The sequence below is a fragment of the Notolepis coatsorum genome (genome assembly GCF_963971535.1).
Source record: "Notolepis coatsorum genome assembly, chromosome: 20".
NCBI lineage: Eukaryota > Metazoa > Chordata > Actinopteri > Aulopiformes > Paralepididae > Notolepis > Notolepis coatsorum.
Window position 1 is genome coordinate 35,365,343 of NC_140184.1, and position 17,282 is coordinate 35,382,624.

General features: G+C 40.7%; 1 protein-coding gene across 1 annotated transcript; it reads right to left on the reverse strand.

Annotated features, from left to right (window-relative positions):
• Window positions 1–217: 217 nt before the first annotated feature.
• Window positions 218–15,040, reverse strand: scamp2l (secretory carrier membrane protein 2, like). The gene is made up of 9 exons (XM_084337202.1): window positions 14,903–15,040; window positions 13,679–13,759; window positions 13,375–13,458; window positions 12,188–12,317; window positions 9,756–9,884; window positions 7,712–7,871; window positions 6,056–6,157; window positions 3,651–3,768; window positions 218–3,248 (listed from the first exon to the last, which is right to left on the reverse strand). Exons 1-9 carry the CDS (start codon window positions 14,957–14,959, stop codon window positions 3,102–3,104), a joined length of 1,008 nt encoding a protein of 335 aa, XP_084193328.1. The 5' UTR covers window positions 14,960–15,040; the 3' UTR covers window positions 218–3,101.
• Between the last annotated feature and the right edge of the window lie 2,242 nt (window positions 15,041–17,282).

Sequence of the window (17,282 nt, forward strand, 5' to 3'; positions counted from 1 at the left end):
GATAATGGGACTTTTGATCGACTTAGTTGAACCAGGTACGGGGAATAGGGCCCAGGTCAGTAATAGGTGGAATTTAATAATGGAAGTTACCCCTGAGGTCAACAATGTAAGAAGAAAAAGCCTGCAAACTGACAAAACAATAGTCCAATGTAAGAACTGGACATTATGCAAATGACTAATATATAATAAACATTCTTAATCAAACTTCAAACTGAACTGAATCTTCAAAAGAAAGAATAAATCAATTTATTGAACATTTAAATATCAATAACTACCGATACATACATACGTTAACCCCTCCAAAAAGGTATTTTTGTAACAAGTCAATATATGTACAGCAACTTTTCTTGAAGCAGATTTTACAGTGCAAAAAAGTATTCCCTCTGGACTGAATAACAAGAACATTAAGTAACAACAAGGGCATATCCTGTGGAAACAGATGTTAGATTAGATAAGATTATAGCCTTATAACAGAGGTTTCTGACAAAACAGCAAGGAGTACAATAAGACAAAATGGGGAACTGAATCTACATTAGGCCTTGTGCAAATGTTCAATAATGTTCTCTACACAAATATTGGTATCTCCGTTTGTAGGCACCGAGGTATCATGTCTTCAAAATACAATGATTCAGATCAAGTAACAAAAACTTCTGAATTTAACAGTCTTGGTATTCACTATTAAATTAAAAGAAATACCCCTACATTCAACATGTCTGCTGTACCATGGCTAAGACTGCAGCATCATGTTTTAATCACCTATACATTAAAAAAAGATTTGTTCTAATGACTTACAATTTACATCGTAATTCCAGGGGCTACCATTGAAACTCGTTCTAACAAATAAGACAAATGTATAAACATATCATGTGTTCCTTCAGCTCATTCCTTGCTCGTGTTGCATTCACTGAAGCAGTACATTTCTAAACCATGTCAAATCATGTCAGCCCTCTTTTCAATAATTTAGACAGCAGCCTCATGGGTAAACAGAATCCTTAATTCTATTACAGTAAAGCTTCATAATGATAAGAAATAATGTAACATTCAGTATTATGGACCTAGGGATGCACCGATACTAGTATTGGATACTGGGCAGACAAGCAGCTCAAACAGGGTATCTGTATATTGGATACTGGGCAGACAAGCAGCTCAAACAGGGTATTTGTACCAGAGAATTCGCCCAGTAATAATATTTGATAACATTTTATATACATACTATATTCAACCCAAGTGAATTGACTTTCTGAAATGCATCCCATATCAAAAGGATAATAGATCTCTCTCTAACAGAGATTATGATTACATAATTGATAATCTCAATAATTATGTCCAATGACCCAAAACAAATGGTCTATCATTCAGCAACAGTAATGGATTGGATCCGTACTTAGCAATTAGTGAAGTGAAGCAATATTGGTGCATCCCTGTTATATACAATGCAACAAAATGTTAAAATGACGCAGCAAATAAATTGTATCAGTTAAACCATTACCATGCCTTCATTTGACCATCTACACCAGTAACCTGATTAAACAGTAACAAAAAGATAAAAACAACTTCATCCCTCCACCCTTCATAAATATCAGATTTGTATCAATATCATCTGAAGACAAAAAAAATTATAATACTACAATCACCCTTCAGACTAACAGTAACTGTTATTGGAGCATATCTAACTGTGATTCTCACTTCTATTGCATTTTCAGCCCCCATCCAGTTTTATAAAGGGTCCTGAACAGATGAGTGGACTGTCAGAATAGGACAAGTTAGTAAAGAGGAACAGCAACATAAAGGTGTTTCATAGTGTGTGTTTGTGAGGAAAAAAACATAAATATGCAGACTGGTTAACTTGGAAAGTTAGAATGAATGCCATAATGGTACCAAACGACACTAGTACATTATGATAAGGACTCCTCGTTCACTTTAGACTGGAAACGTTTAGTTTTTTCAAAAATAAAGTTTACAAGCTCTGTATTTATGATTCTTGTTTTGAGAACGATCAAGACCACCAGTTCATTTTAAACCTGTAACGTTGTCTCTGCAGGAATGCTGACACCTACTGTAATTCTCTTCAATAGCTTCCTTATGGCCACAGACTGAAATAAGTTGTAGAGAAATACTTCCATCTACCATGGCCCTTTCCAGCGGGGTCTTTGATGAGCACCACGTTATGTTTCTGTGAATTACACACAGAATTATGCCAGTGTTTTTGACATGCGTTCCCCAAGTTCTTCTTGCCTTGATACAAACATAAAACAAATAAGAAAATCATAATCATACTTAAACAAGCATGAAACCATGCTTGCTAGCTGCGCGTGTCCAACAAAACAACCCTGCCAGACCATCCGTGAGTTAGTGAGTGAAAAATATCTGGTAATATATACACAAGTGATATTCATATATAAATAAATATATATATTATATAAATCAGGGTGGCCAGATATGAAATTAGGACGTTGCGATTATATTATTATTTTCCGATTCACTACTGCCATAGGCTTCCTGTGTATTTGAAAATGTGTCTTAAACACTAAATATTAAACCCATGGAGGGGTCACCACATCTGAATAAAATGTCACACTGTGTGTCACATGTTTTCTGAACGGTTTTGCCATTGTGATAGTATTTAAGCAAGAGTTAAAGCAAGAGTTCATCTTCTTCCTTTTTCCATATTAAGGCACAAAAAGGAAAATAGCTGGTAAAAGATTATGAAACATCACTTGTGATTTCATGTTTGTATCACAGCGAGAATGACTTGGCAACCATATGTCAAGAATACTGGCATTGTCCTTTAAGGATTCTGTCCGTTAGCTTGCCAGGGCTATTTTACTGCCAGCTCCTTCAGACCCCTCCCCCCAATTCATATGTTGGCTTGTGGGGACAATAATAGCCAAGCCTGAAGAATGCTCATCAAGAGCTGGTGGGCTACAACAATATCCTTCATGCATGACTTATTTTTCCATCGTCTCAATAAATCAAATTCCAAAGTAAAAAAGGAAGCCATTCAACAGTACTGGGATGTGGCCAGACAGGTGTGTGGATGGAAGAACAGACTAGTTGGGAGTGTTAATGATACTGGATCTGGTTATGAGAGCCATGTTTTTCTAGTTCCTCTGGAATGCTTCCTGAGCAGCAGAAGAGACCGCTCCTGCAGCAGCCGTCTGGACGGTCCGGTTGGTCAGGACGCCCTGGGAGAACTCCTGCTGGGCTTTGTTGAAGCTAGCTCCTGTCCTGCGGTACTTAGAGTGCACCTGGATTGGGGGAATAGGGAGAGTTGATTTAACCACCAAGGGCTGCTTCATAACCGACTCATATAACCTACCATCACTTTGAACTCATATTGAATCTTCTCCTTTGAAGTATTTTGAAAAAAACACTAGCTAACCTAATTGAATACTGTTGAACCATTTATTTATGTATTCCTGTTTTGTTGTTGCAGTATGTCCAGACTGATGCCTGTGCAGCCCCCCATACAATTAAAGTATAACATGACCTTTTATGATTAGGACGTAAAAAAGAATAAGCACTGTGTAGCTTACTGTGTGATGCATAGAAGCCTGACTGCCCAATCTGTAGACTGTAACCAATTCAAATGGAAACTTACAGGACAAGTCTTCATGTTCACTTCTTTAAATTAATTTGTAAAACGTTACCATTTTCAGTAGGATGACAGCCAGGACAGCATTAACGGTGAAGAAGCCCGCTACCGCCATCATGATAACAGCCACGGGCAGATGATGGGGGATCATAGTGATGGCGGCGATCCAGCCACTGTCAAGGATACAGACAGAGATGTTACGTGGCATCTCACACTTGCTGAACAGTGTGTACTGTAACACACAATAGCTTTTATATCATATGTAATTAAAAAAATCCAACCAATACACAAAATCTCACCTAACGTTACCAAAATGGAGCAAAGACTCGCAACACACGGCAATGACCAGTGGAGAAGCATAACTGAACATGTGAATTGTAGGACTTTAATTTAGAACTTATAAAACACGAGATACTTGTGCAATGTGCCCTAATGATGGGATAAGCACTCAATGAAGAAACCCACTCCCATTGCCAAAAGAAAGTCTATAAATATGTATACTATGGAACTACTCACTACTTCTCCACACAGACTTTACTTGGGGCGACCCACCCAGGTGAATCTACCAACCAATATATGGTACATTTTCACCCAACTAGGTAGTTTTGGATTGAGCTCGTCATCTCCCAAACATCTACTGACTGACAGTACCTCTCATAATTCACACACAAATAAACAGTCCTGCTTCTGACCCTTGAGTCACCAACAAACCCCCATCACTCAACCCCCAACTGCTGGTGACCACAGCCAGTAAACTGACCATCACTCAACCCCCAAACCCCACCTGCTGGTGACCACAGCAAGAAAACTGACCCCATCACTCAACCCCCAAACCCCACCTGCTGGTGACCACAGCAAGAAAACTGACCCCATCACTCAACCCCCAAACCCCACCACCTGGTGACCACAGCAAGAAAACTGACCCCATCACTCAACCCCCACCTGCTGGTGAACACAGCAAGAAAACTGAACCCATCACTCAACCCCCACCTGCTGGTGAACACAGCAAGAAAACTGAACCCATCACTCAACCCCCACCTGCTGGTGACCACAGCCAGTAAACTGACCCCATCACTCAACCCCCAAACCCCACCTGCTGGTGACCACAGCAAGAAAACTGACCCCATCACTCAACCCCCAAACCCCACCTGCTGGTGACCACAGCAAGAAAACTGACCCCATCACTCAACCCCCAAACCCCACCTGCTGGTGACCACAGCAAGTAAACTGACAATCACTGAACCCCCACCTGCTGGTGACCACAGCCAGTAAACTGACCCCATCACTCAACCCCCAAACCCCACCTGCTGGTGACCACAGCAAGTAAACTGACCATCACTGAACCCCCACCTGCTGGTGACCACAGCAAGTAAACTGACCCCATCACTCAACCCCCACCTGCTGGTGAACACAGCAAGAAAACTGACCCCATCACTCAACCCCCACCTGCTGGTGAACACAGCAAGAAAACTGACCCCATCACTCAACCCCCACCTGCTGGTGAACACAGCAAGAAAACTGACCCCATCACTCAACCCCCACCTGCTGGTGAACACAGCAAGAAAACTGACCCCATCACTCAACCCCCACCTGCTGGTGACCACAGCAAGAAAACTGACCCCATCACTCAACCCCCACCTGCTGGTGACCACAGCAAGTAAACTGACCATCACTGAACCCCCACCTGCTGGTGACCACAGCAAGTAAACTGACCCCATCACTCAACCCCCACCTGCTGGTGACCACAGCAAGTAAACTGACCATCACTGAACCCCCACCTGCTGGTGACCACAGCAAGTAAACTGACCCCATCACTCAACCCCCACCTGCTGGTGACCACAGCAAGAAAACTAGCAACCTGTGGGGAAACACTGCGTGACAGAATGTCCTCGGACAGAAAAAGAGAAGTGAACAGAGTGCCACACACTTACAAAACAGCCACCCAGACAAAGAGGACAGCAGCAGAAGATTAGTGTAGCAGGAATCTGTTCAAGAGATGGTGAGAGAGGAAATACAGAAGGTACACACACACACACAGGAGGTACACAAACACACAGGTAAGAATAAACAAGAGACACAGTAAATCATACATATCTACCCCACACAGCAAGGACCACCACACAGCAAGGACCCCTTTCTACTAATACACAACATTCACATGTGGCCAATGTATTTCACTACTTCGCCAGGTTAAACTGCATAGCCCTTGTGGGAGTCGCCGAGAGGGTTTCAGCTGTTGAGCCGTGTGTGTGACTGATTGAACCACACGCAACATCCCATCATATACAGGCCAATCTTGTAGACAAGGAAACACAGCGTGGCCGAATGCTGGTGTGACCAAGACATTATCCACGAAAAACAGTCACATGCATTCATACCTCACACACATTCATAAGTGTCCTCCAGAGAGATGAAGGATTCCTTAAGAGGCTGAGGGGGGGCTAATCAAGCCCTACTGACCTGTTGCCCCACTTGGGGATGCCCACTGTCTGGATGATGTACACTGCCACTTGGAAAAAGAACACAAAGAAGAAGAAGAAGAAGCTGAAGGAGCTGTCGGACCTGAGGGAAAAAAATGGTATTGATTAGGGGTGTAAAGGTACACGTATCCGTACCGAACCGTTTCAGTGTGTACCGTACCGAATTAATCCAACGGTATGTTAACCACTAACGACGCCCAAAATTATTTCAAGTCGATTAACACATTGGACGCCAGACCAGACATATTTCGGGTTAACTCGCCATCGCTTGAGCGCCAAACCCGAGAAAAGTCGGGTTTATCGTTATTTCTTTTATTCACTATATCCATTCATAATTCATCCATCCAGCCTGATGTTATCATTGGGAATGGGTCTGAGATCACAAACGTCCAATACCGCCGCCTAACGCCTTGCGGCCGCTATTGCACTCCATTTGAAACTATGTGGCTGGCTTGTTGTCTGGGCCGAGCTGCGGTGTGCGGGCAGGGTCTAAATACTCCGGCAAGACAATCGCTTATAACACATGCATCGATGAGGGTCCCCGCCCCCCCGTTCATGTTCTTTGGTGGATTACGTTGGAAACACGATCGCGATCAGTATTTGGAATGGCGATCAGATAATTGGATTATTCTTTTTGCAGTACATCATAGACAAGGTAAGGACTATATGTTATCAATCTTGCGTTGATCCGATAATTATTTCCCCGCGATCAGAGCGTGTGTCTGTAATGTACTGTGTAGCGTATTCCGTTGGTGGCGATCGAAGCATAGAAAAACGACCCCCCCCCCCCCCCCCCCTTCATGCATGCATGATGAAACATAATACCGATAATCTAGCGTTGATTTCAGATTGATTATTGATCCAGGCAAGAAATGGCACAATTTATAATGAAATGCAGTAAAACGCTGGCTGGCGGCATTTCCTGGGATTACACAGAATCACTCTGTACTCTCAAACTATAATCACATTCACCACAGTATAAAACGGAAATGTATGGATGAAAAAATCATCCGTTTTTTCTTGACCAGAAGAAACTCAATGACAATCGACTATGTTATTAGATCCATAGCTATCATATTTAATATAGTTTTAGCACTGTAAACACCGGCATTTATCCCCATTGAACAAAGCGCTGGCCTGGCACACAATGGCCATACGCCCACAGCGACCTCTGGCGCTGAACCTGTTAATTTCAATATAGAATATTTGTTGACAGCCCTACAAGTACAATTAGTTACTGCAGTGCACACTACATCACCCCTGAGTGGAACATGGAAAGCCAAACTTTCCCCCACTGTACCGAAAACCCGTACCGAACCTCGACTTCAAAACGGAGGTACGTACCGTACTGTGGTTTTTGTGTACCGTTCGTTACACCATATTGATATGTTATTTAAGATTTAAAACAAACAACAACCAAATGGTATTGGTGTTTGCGATTTAAAACATTAAAATTACTGTTGAGGATGTCATTTCTTAATAAGAGTGACAAAAGGAGAACACCTGTGCCATTCATGACAAAGTTAGCACGATACATTAGTTATGAATATGATCTACCACCACCACATCATGTAGTGCCCGCATCTTAATATCACCATGTAGTATAAGAATAAACAGTGGTTCTGAAGTGACTTGCCTGAAGGCCTTGTACACAGGCCTGTACCAGCAGATGAAGGAGACGGGGGTGAAGAGGAGGAACCAGAGGATGGACAGGCCGAAGTCCACACCGTACTCAGCGTCTGCTATGAAGTAGGCCATGCAGGCCAGCATGTTGAGGAACAGGGTGACGCTGTGGACTGGAGGCACACGAGACCATCAGTGAGGACCAGTGGGTCTTCATGGAAAACTAGTTTGAAATGTGGAAAGGAGTGTCTTTCTAGATGATCAAATTAGAAATGTTGTTTATGTGAACCTTGGCCATGTAAAATGGCCTACTGCATCAACAAAAAAAGATTTGCCTCTTATCTGGAGTGCTATCAATCCATTAGATAGTTTCAGTGCAATTTGCTGACAGTCACTCCAATACACTAGATCTGAATGACGTTGGGTTTGTGGTGCTCCAAGCGCCAAAGAATACAGCAATGTCTCTTGCCAAAGATCTTGACACGGTTACTCAAGATAATTCACAGACCTTGTTGTGAACAGTTTAATTGAGAACCATTTTCTAACAAAGCACATCCGCCGTAGTAGTTCTTAATCAAACTGTTCACAACAAGGTCTGAGGGTTATCGTGAGTAACCGTGTCATGGTTTCTGGAGAGAAACAGAGTTTTTCAAATGTATTGGTGTTTCAAGTTTCTTTATTAGTTGTCATACAGAAGTACAGAATACTTTTATACAAAATGCTTCTTTCTGTTACGCTCCAGAGACTGTGCTAGACAAAAAGGATAAGTATAAAATAAAATAAGTATAGCAAGTAAAAAAAATAGAAGTCACGTACGTAGACACAAGTGTTCAGTATGTACAATGTTCAATGCAGAGTAGAAGTAACTGAGTTACCATACAATATACTATATAGTGCAAATCAGAAATGGGATGAGGTACAATTTACAGTAAGGTGTACTGAGGTATGGGTTGTAGTGCAAATTCTTTGCCAATAAATATAAAGTGTGTTTAGGTGTTCTAAAGTGTGTAAAGTGGGTGCTGCAGTGAGTCGTTTGTTTAAAGTGAGTGTGTGCGTGTGGATGCGTGTGCTGTGAGTGCATTTGATGGTTGTTGCATAGTGTTATTGTTCGTTGAGCAACCTGATGGCCTGGGGATAGAAGATAGAAGTTTGAACCCCAATGCCAGCTCCATTTTTTTGGCAAATCACACCAAAACCATCTGGATGGATAGATGGCAATTTGGATAAGGGGAAAAATGTTGTTTTTTATTGTGAACTGCCGCTTTGAGCTATAAAACAGACATAACAAAACATGTGTTAATGTGTATACATGCATATTCCAGTATTCTTTGTTCCAGAATATCAATGCATGTTCCAGTATTCTTTGTTCCAGAATATAAATCCATATTAGGCTTTCAAACATTTCATTTTCCTGGGACCTCCTTTTCTGAAGGATCAACAAAGTCTAGGAACATTAGATAAAAAAAATATATATGAAATAAAAAAAAAGACCTAATGTAGATACAAAAACCTCATGATAGGCATTATAAAAAGGAAAGCAAAGAAACCTGTATGTCTGGCACACAGGAACAGGTGCCATTTGAATGAGTGTTCATACTGTAAGCAAATTGTAAAAAGTAAACTGACTGACTGCATACCATACAAAATATCCCACAGATCACTGAATTCTCAAACAAACAAAATGTCACTGCAGTCGGGCGAAAACCTTGTATCTCCAATCTTCATGTTTTTACTTGAACTGGTTCACAGTTCTCTATGTTGGGAGCCAATTTCATGACCCTAAGGACCATGAAACTCGTTCAAAACACAATGTAGACTTTGAACATGGACACACAGTATCATAGATGCAAATTAATGTGTGAGTGAGTGACATTGCCGGTGATAGAGGTGCTTTGCATCTAAACATATGTGGGTGTCAATCTAAAAGAAAGGTTGTTTTTCTTCATTCCTGAAAAGTTTACCCTTTTGGGGATACAAGGTGTTTGCCTGAGAGCATCGATTTCCTTTATATGGCAGTCAGTTTTGAGTGATTAGTGTACTGTACTGCAGGTACTTACACATCCAGAGGTAGTACATTCTCTTGCAGATCTTCCGGTACTCGTCTGGGATATCCTCATTAAAGTCCTGGTAGAAGCAGGGCTTCACAGGGAAGAACCTGGGCAACGGCGGCCAGTTGTTTTCTGGGGCTGACATAAAGATTGGATTAGCAATTTGAATATGTAACGTAAATTATTTTGAGACTATACACGCCTACCAGGCCTACGGTTTACTAGCGTGAAGCTAGCCAACATGATGGTATTACATGCCGATTAGAACAAGCACACATTTCCAATAGATGTGACCATGAGCGTGCATGCATTCATACTCACACAAGGGGGCATGGCTATATGTGTGTGCGTGTATACTGTATGTGTGCGTGTATTTATTTGTGTGTGTGTGTGTGTGTCTTTGCCCCATGATCAAGCTTTCCACAAAGTTATTTTTGTTATAGGCCACTCCCACTCCCCTTTTTTTGCCAATTAGCATGAACAGTTAATCAGCTGTCCTTTTCAGCACACACACACCTGACCGACCAAGCAACAGAGCTGCTGGTTGCACCAGTGTCCTTCAGAACCAGTGCTAGCGAAATGGGAGAAACCCTGATGCGAAATGTGTGGATTACACAGAGTTTCTGGGGCAGCATATATTTGTGCAAGGAAAGTTTAAGGCGGAGGCCTTTCCTGTAGTGTTGCAGTGAATTATCACCATAGAATTATTTAAAAAAAATTCAAATAAATAAATAGAAGACGCATAATATCGCGTGGCCCCGCCCACTCGCCATTCACCTCGAATATTCTGCCGAGAGTTAAGTGGTTTTCCGTTGGGCCTAAGTTCTCACATGAAGGTGCTTGAGGTAGAGCTGGGGGATGGGGGCAGTGGGGTGGAGGGTAAGGCAGTGCTGGGGGACTTCCACTGAGCTACAACATTAAAAAGGGACTTCAAGCGGTTTTTCAACAGTGCAAGTGGAACCAAACATGTGTAGTGTAGTGCTGCAAAATGTGTCTATATATATATATATATATATATATGAAGTAGGCACTGTTTCACAGTTTATCCATTCCGACTTTGGCCATTAAGCCTACTTGACATTATATTATTGAATCAATTCGGTAGCATAGGCTATAGCTACCATTGGTGTCTTTTTCTTGTAAGCTACAGTCAGGTCCATACATATTTTGACATTGACACAATTTTGGCTCTGTACACTACCAGCATCTCTACAAGTCTCTCTCTTGCTGGGTCGGCCGGTCAGTCGGTTTGTTGGTCAGTCCACAGAATTCCCCACCCTCTAGCGGCCTATTTCACCCTAGGAGGCTCAAATTTTGCACTACTTCTCATCTTTAATTTGAGGGTATTTACATCCAAATCAGGTGAACGGTGTAGGAATTACAACCATTTCTATATGTGCCTCCCCCTTTTGGGACCAAAGGTAATCGGACAGTTGGCTGCTCAGCGGTTGCATGGCCAGGTGTGTGTTATTCCCTCATTATTTAATTTACAAAGAGCCAAATATTTATGGCCCGACTATATATACACACACACACACAGTATTATGCAGTAAGCTATATGCAGTACTCCAATAACAGAAAGCCCTAAAGATTGCAGACATCCTGGTTTATATCTTCTATATAATTTGTCAGGGACAGTCACAATTACCTAGGCTATACCATTTGCTAATTTAGGGATGGGCGTGAGTAATCGATTACTCGCGGCTATGAGAAAACTATCTTAAATTATTAATAATTTATATGTTTTTTTTTTATTATTATAATATATTTTTTTACATATTTGTTTCACATGCATGTGTAAGATTATAACTGTTTGTTGGTTTCATTAAACATATACGTGAATGAACAAAATTAAGTTTTAATAAAAATATATATATATTTTTTTTTTGTTTTTTTCCCCTCCATGAGTAATACACGATCACTCGAGTATAGCATGCAATCAATCGATCTGGATTTTTCTTAAAAATGCCCATCCCATTGCTATAATTACCATACCGAATATTTACTGTGGTGCTTTGCACTGTACATGTTGTACATGCCTACTATTTTTTTTTGCTTGATACCATCATCAAGTTGTAAAATGCCAATGTTTCAAATCGTACTGACTTTTCAATTACAAATACAGTGTACATCCAGGACATAGAAACTATCAGTCGTTCGTTAGCTAAATATAAAGATGCTTATTACAACAGGAATTGCCACACTTCATGTGCCAATACCGTTTCAATTGCAAATCAATCTGGGTCGAACTCGATAAACAGGACAGAGAGAGAGAGTACAGTGAAAAACTCATTGTTTTGGCTTTGTACTCCAGCACATTGGATTTGCATTGAAACAATGACTTTAAAGTGCAGACTTTCAGCTTTAGTTTACGGGCGTTTACATCCATATTGTGTGAACCATTGTCATGAGTGTATGAGATTAGTGCTGGTGTATCTCACCATTACCAGGACCTCGTCTTTCCTGTGCCCTGTTCTGTAGCTCCCGCTCCTTCCGTTCCAACTCGGCTGCTTTCCTTTCCAGCTCTTCCTGCTGTCTGATCAGGTTGGCCTGGGCGGCAGTCGCAGTTGCCTGGCAGATAATGGAAATGAGCTGGGTAAGTGCCAAGATGGTGATTGCTCAAACACAAAATGTCTGCTCTACAAGACTGTGATGCAACATCTGCAGTGCATTATTCCATGACACCCTTTATAAAATCAGACCAGATATGTGCAACTGGCAGTAACAGATCCACACAGATTCTTGCCTGGCGGTATATGTGCAGTAACATATTGGCTCCTAAAACCATTATAATAAAAATGTTGAGACCCTTATGAAACTCCAATATGCATGTATAGTCAGTTGCATAGGAAAAACAAAGCTCTTCCATTTGAACTTAATTACATCAGCTATACCCTTGTTCCTTTACTACTTTTATCCATTCTTGCCTAAACCACATGCTCTTTCTAGGTTTACCATGACCTCTGGGAATGTCACAGATAATAAACTCTGTACTTGAATTCAACTGGCAGGTATGAGGGGATCATGTTGTCGTATATTAAAAGATGTTTTGAGAATCTTGATGCCCATGAAGGGGATTTCACCACATTTAATTTACCATTTTTAAGACACAGCACACCACTGTCACAATTCCTATTATTTACCAGGCCCATAATTGTATACTGAACTTTATGCATATCTTAAGACCCTAAAGTGTTAGTACATTCATGTAGAATGTTTGTCATGTATGCCTACCTACATTTGCAAACGTCCAAAATTAGCAGATGCTCATTTGTTACTGTAGAATCCTGAATATTTATTCCCAGGCTAAAAAAGGGACTGTTCTTCCAATCTTGTCATGATGAATGATAGTGTATCTTTAATACACTACTAAATTCTCAGATTATTTGGGTACAAAAATCGATCCATATTGTCTAGGGTTCTAGAGTCTGTTATTTGACAGACTAAAATAAACGTAAGAGATAATTCAGATTTTAATAAATATATGCCGTCGAACTGAACTGAAATGAACTCCCCAAAAGCATCGTCTACAACAATTCATTGATGTTCACAATAATCTATTCTACAACCCTTCATTGATGTTCACATTTATTCCACTTTCACTCCTTTAAACTTGTGTGCGACTCACTTGTGGACTAGGCTCCACAGAGGCCTGTAGTACAGCAGGCTGAGACGAGGTGGCAGAGATAGGGATTGTGGTCTCGGATGGGTTCTATGAAATAAATATGAATTACAACATTATGTATCATTCTGAATACATACATATATCTGATAAATATTACTTAGGCTACACATTTTAAAACACAAAACATACTAATGTTACGTTACTGTAAAAAGAAAAAAAAGGGGGGAAATACCTAATGTTCATAGTTCAAATGAAGTGGGAAAACAATGCTTTATCGTCTTATTAAAACAATGTGAGGGGTGCTCACCATATTACTGGCCGCAAAGGGGTTGAATTCCTCAACCTTTTCAACCACGCCTCCAGCAGTAACTTGTGTGACTGAGGCATCCTGGATGGAAGACAAGAAGAATGAATGAATGAATGAATGAAAACTTTATTTAACAGATTGCAGAATGGGTACAATACAGTACGGCTCAATACACACAATTGTTAAGGGGATGCAGACCAGAGAAAGACGTGTCTTGTTTACATCAGGGTCCCCCATTTTCAATTCATAGTGACATTTATGACATACATGACATTTATGGCAGACTCAGAAACATGCTATTTCAAATGTGACTGATACACACAATACCCCCACAAACAATACCCCCACAAACCTCTGTTGTGCTGCTCAGGGCACAGCAACCAGTGTCCCCATCGTGTCTATGAGGTGTACTAGTGTAGCCTACAATGCCCACTGCTGTTTTACATGGCAGCATGGGGAATGCGGGGCTTCACATCATGTTGCCTCATGATACAGTGATTGATTGAACATTTTATTAACAGATTGCAGAATGGGTACAATACAGTACAGCTCAATACACACAATTGTTAAGGGGATGCAGACCAGAGAAAGACGTTTGTCTTGTTTACATCAGGGTCCCCCATTTTCAATTCATCAGACAGTAGTTACATTTAGACATTTATGACATACCAGAGTACAAAAAGAGTCTAAAAGGAGAGTATATGCGAGAGTGTACGCAGGTACATTTATCGAATAGTGTCGGGCTAGCCAGTACGCATTTTATAGGCTACCTTTGCTTAAAGCTCTTGTTACGGAAAACGCAACATTATGATTCCGTCTGGGGGACCTGGGGGTGTCCTAGGTGTTTTCACCCATCCAACTTTATTCACAGGTCTACAGCCCATTTCTCCTTTAGTAAGGTTACAAAATGCAGTGGACAATGAGCTTTATTTGTTTATCGTTTTCATTTACATGTTTTCAGGTATTCCTGGGCCTATAGGCGCATGCGCATCTAGGTCTAATTCAAGTGCACCTTACACGTGTCACTTCTGGACAAATATAATTGGACAGCAGCCTGTCAATCAATCTATCTACCAGGAAGTACTGCGGCATATCTACCTAGGCCCTGCCCAGCAACCGACCAAACAGGTTTAGTTGCAGCATATCTTTTTACAGACTTTTTTACAAGAACGACAAAGCTATTTTTGTTCAAGTCCCGTGCATGTAGATATGAATGAGTCTCACCTGAAAAGGGTTGACGTCCACCGGATCGGCAAATGGATTACTGTCAAATCCCGACATGTTAGGGATAGGCTACTTTATCTTCCTTGAGATAACTAAAACGACAGCTCTTGCCTCCTCACTGTTGCTCCTGTTGATGCTGGTGCTATAAATGAGCTCATTTGCGCACGCGTCACGGGGATGGTTGGACTGCGTCATAGGGGGTAGTCTCGAGTCATTGATAATCAATTACCTTTATTATTATTATTATTATTATTATTATTATTATTATTATTATTATACATTATTATTTTTTTAAATAATGGTCAAATTGGTTTAAATTAAAATTTATGTTGTTCTCATGATTGACCAAATCCCATTAAAGAGTCTACAGGCTCCTGTTGATTTGGGGCAGAACTTAGAAATATTTCCAAATCATAGGTAGCTGTAGCGGCTGCAGCCCCGGAGTCTACATTTTGAGGACCGCAGTCTCAAATACTACTTCCTCCAACGACCTAGTTTTAAAGGTTTATTCCACCCAAATGCTACTTTGTCTAACTACTGTACTTATAGTTTTAAAGGAAAACACAGATGTGACTCAGATTTATTTTTTAAACGTATAATTAATTTACAAACGTGTATAACAATATAAAAAAAAAGAAAAAAATATCAAAAAGACATACAACAAAGCACAGCGAAACACTACAACATGTATATAATATAACATAACAATATATATATAGAACAATAGAATAAAGAAAACTGCTGTTGGATTCTGTTGAAGGGGGAGGGATTGTGTGTTATGCAGAGAGAGAGAGAGAGAGAGAGAGAGAGAGAGATGCAAGAAAGAAATAACATTATTGACATTTGACTTTCCCCCACCCTTCAATATTCCACATCTGTGAAATAATGGTATACCCTAAAACATGAGTACATAAAATTGTAGTATTATTATTTTATGATCATATTATTTGAAAAGTGTAAATTATGAATACCCAAAATATAAATCAAGCATCTGGTCATCACAGACAAATCAGAGAGGGACTTTTCCAGAGATAATGTTAGAAAACGTTACCTTCATTAACAACTGCCCGGTTTAAATGGCTTTCTATGGGTTTTCACCTTGCTCAGTTTTGTTGGGTGGAACAGAGCTGAGCGACATAACGCCTAACGGGCAGTATTCACACAAGGTGCGGTATGCATAAGGTAGTATATTGTCCTTTTAGGTGGAGTCGGCTACTAGGTTCCTAGTAGTTGGATGTCTGGCAGCAGTCCCTGCCCACTGTTTGATTGATTGATTGATTGATTGATTGATTGATTGATTGATTGATTGATTGAAAATTGTATTAACAGATTGCAGAATGGGTACAATACAGTACAGCTCAATACACACAATTGTTAAGGGGATGCAGACCAGAGAAAGACTTTCGTCTTGTCAGAGTCCCCCATTTTCAATTCATCGTAACATATATGACATACAGATAGACAGTACTGCTACATCTAGACATTTATGACATACCAGATCTACAAATACAGTACTGTTTGTGATACAAAAAGAGTCTAAAAAAGAGAGTATATACATTTGAGGGGGAAGAAACTGTACATTGGAGGAGGTTGAGTATAGGTGCGTGGGGGGGGGGGGGGGTACATTGGAGGTGGTGGGGGGGGGGGGGGGGGGCTGTACATTGGAGGGGGTTGAGTTTGGACATGTTGTGGAGCCTGAAAGGCCGCTGGTATGAAGGACTGGCCGAGGTGGTTAGTTGAGTGTCGGGGGTATGAGTCTGTGACTGAACATGCTTCTCATCTTGACTAGCTCGTCGTAGAGGGGGTGGGAGGGATTCTCCAGGATATAGCAGCCAGCTTCCTTCTCATCCCCCTCTCTGCCACCACCTCTAGTCTGACCAGCTCGACTCCCAGAAACTGGCCCCGGTAAATGTCCAAATTCCCACCCACCCACCCAACCTCCTCCAATGTACAGTTTCCTCCCCTTCGGATGTATATATCACTGATTCTTGAGAGTCGGGACAAAACACTTTTTAATATTATATTTTGAGAATGCACACTATATTGATTAGAGTTGTATATTCATGTAGAGAAAGGTCTAAGCTATTTAACCATGTAAAGGTGCGGGCTCTACATAGAAAAACATTTTGAACAAATTCACATGTTTCCCTTTGAAACTTGATTTGGGTTAACTCCGTCAGACACACAAAAAAGTATATAATTCTAATTATTCCAGTCCAACAAGTATCTAAAGTTCTGAAGTATGTTGTAATAGTGTTTAGTTACTCTGGTATGCAATCAAATATAATATATAAACCTCAGGTGTAATTTCAGACTATTCTGAAAACACAGATTTAGAAATATCTGCATTTTCAAACTTTGTTTTTAATTTTGATATGAT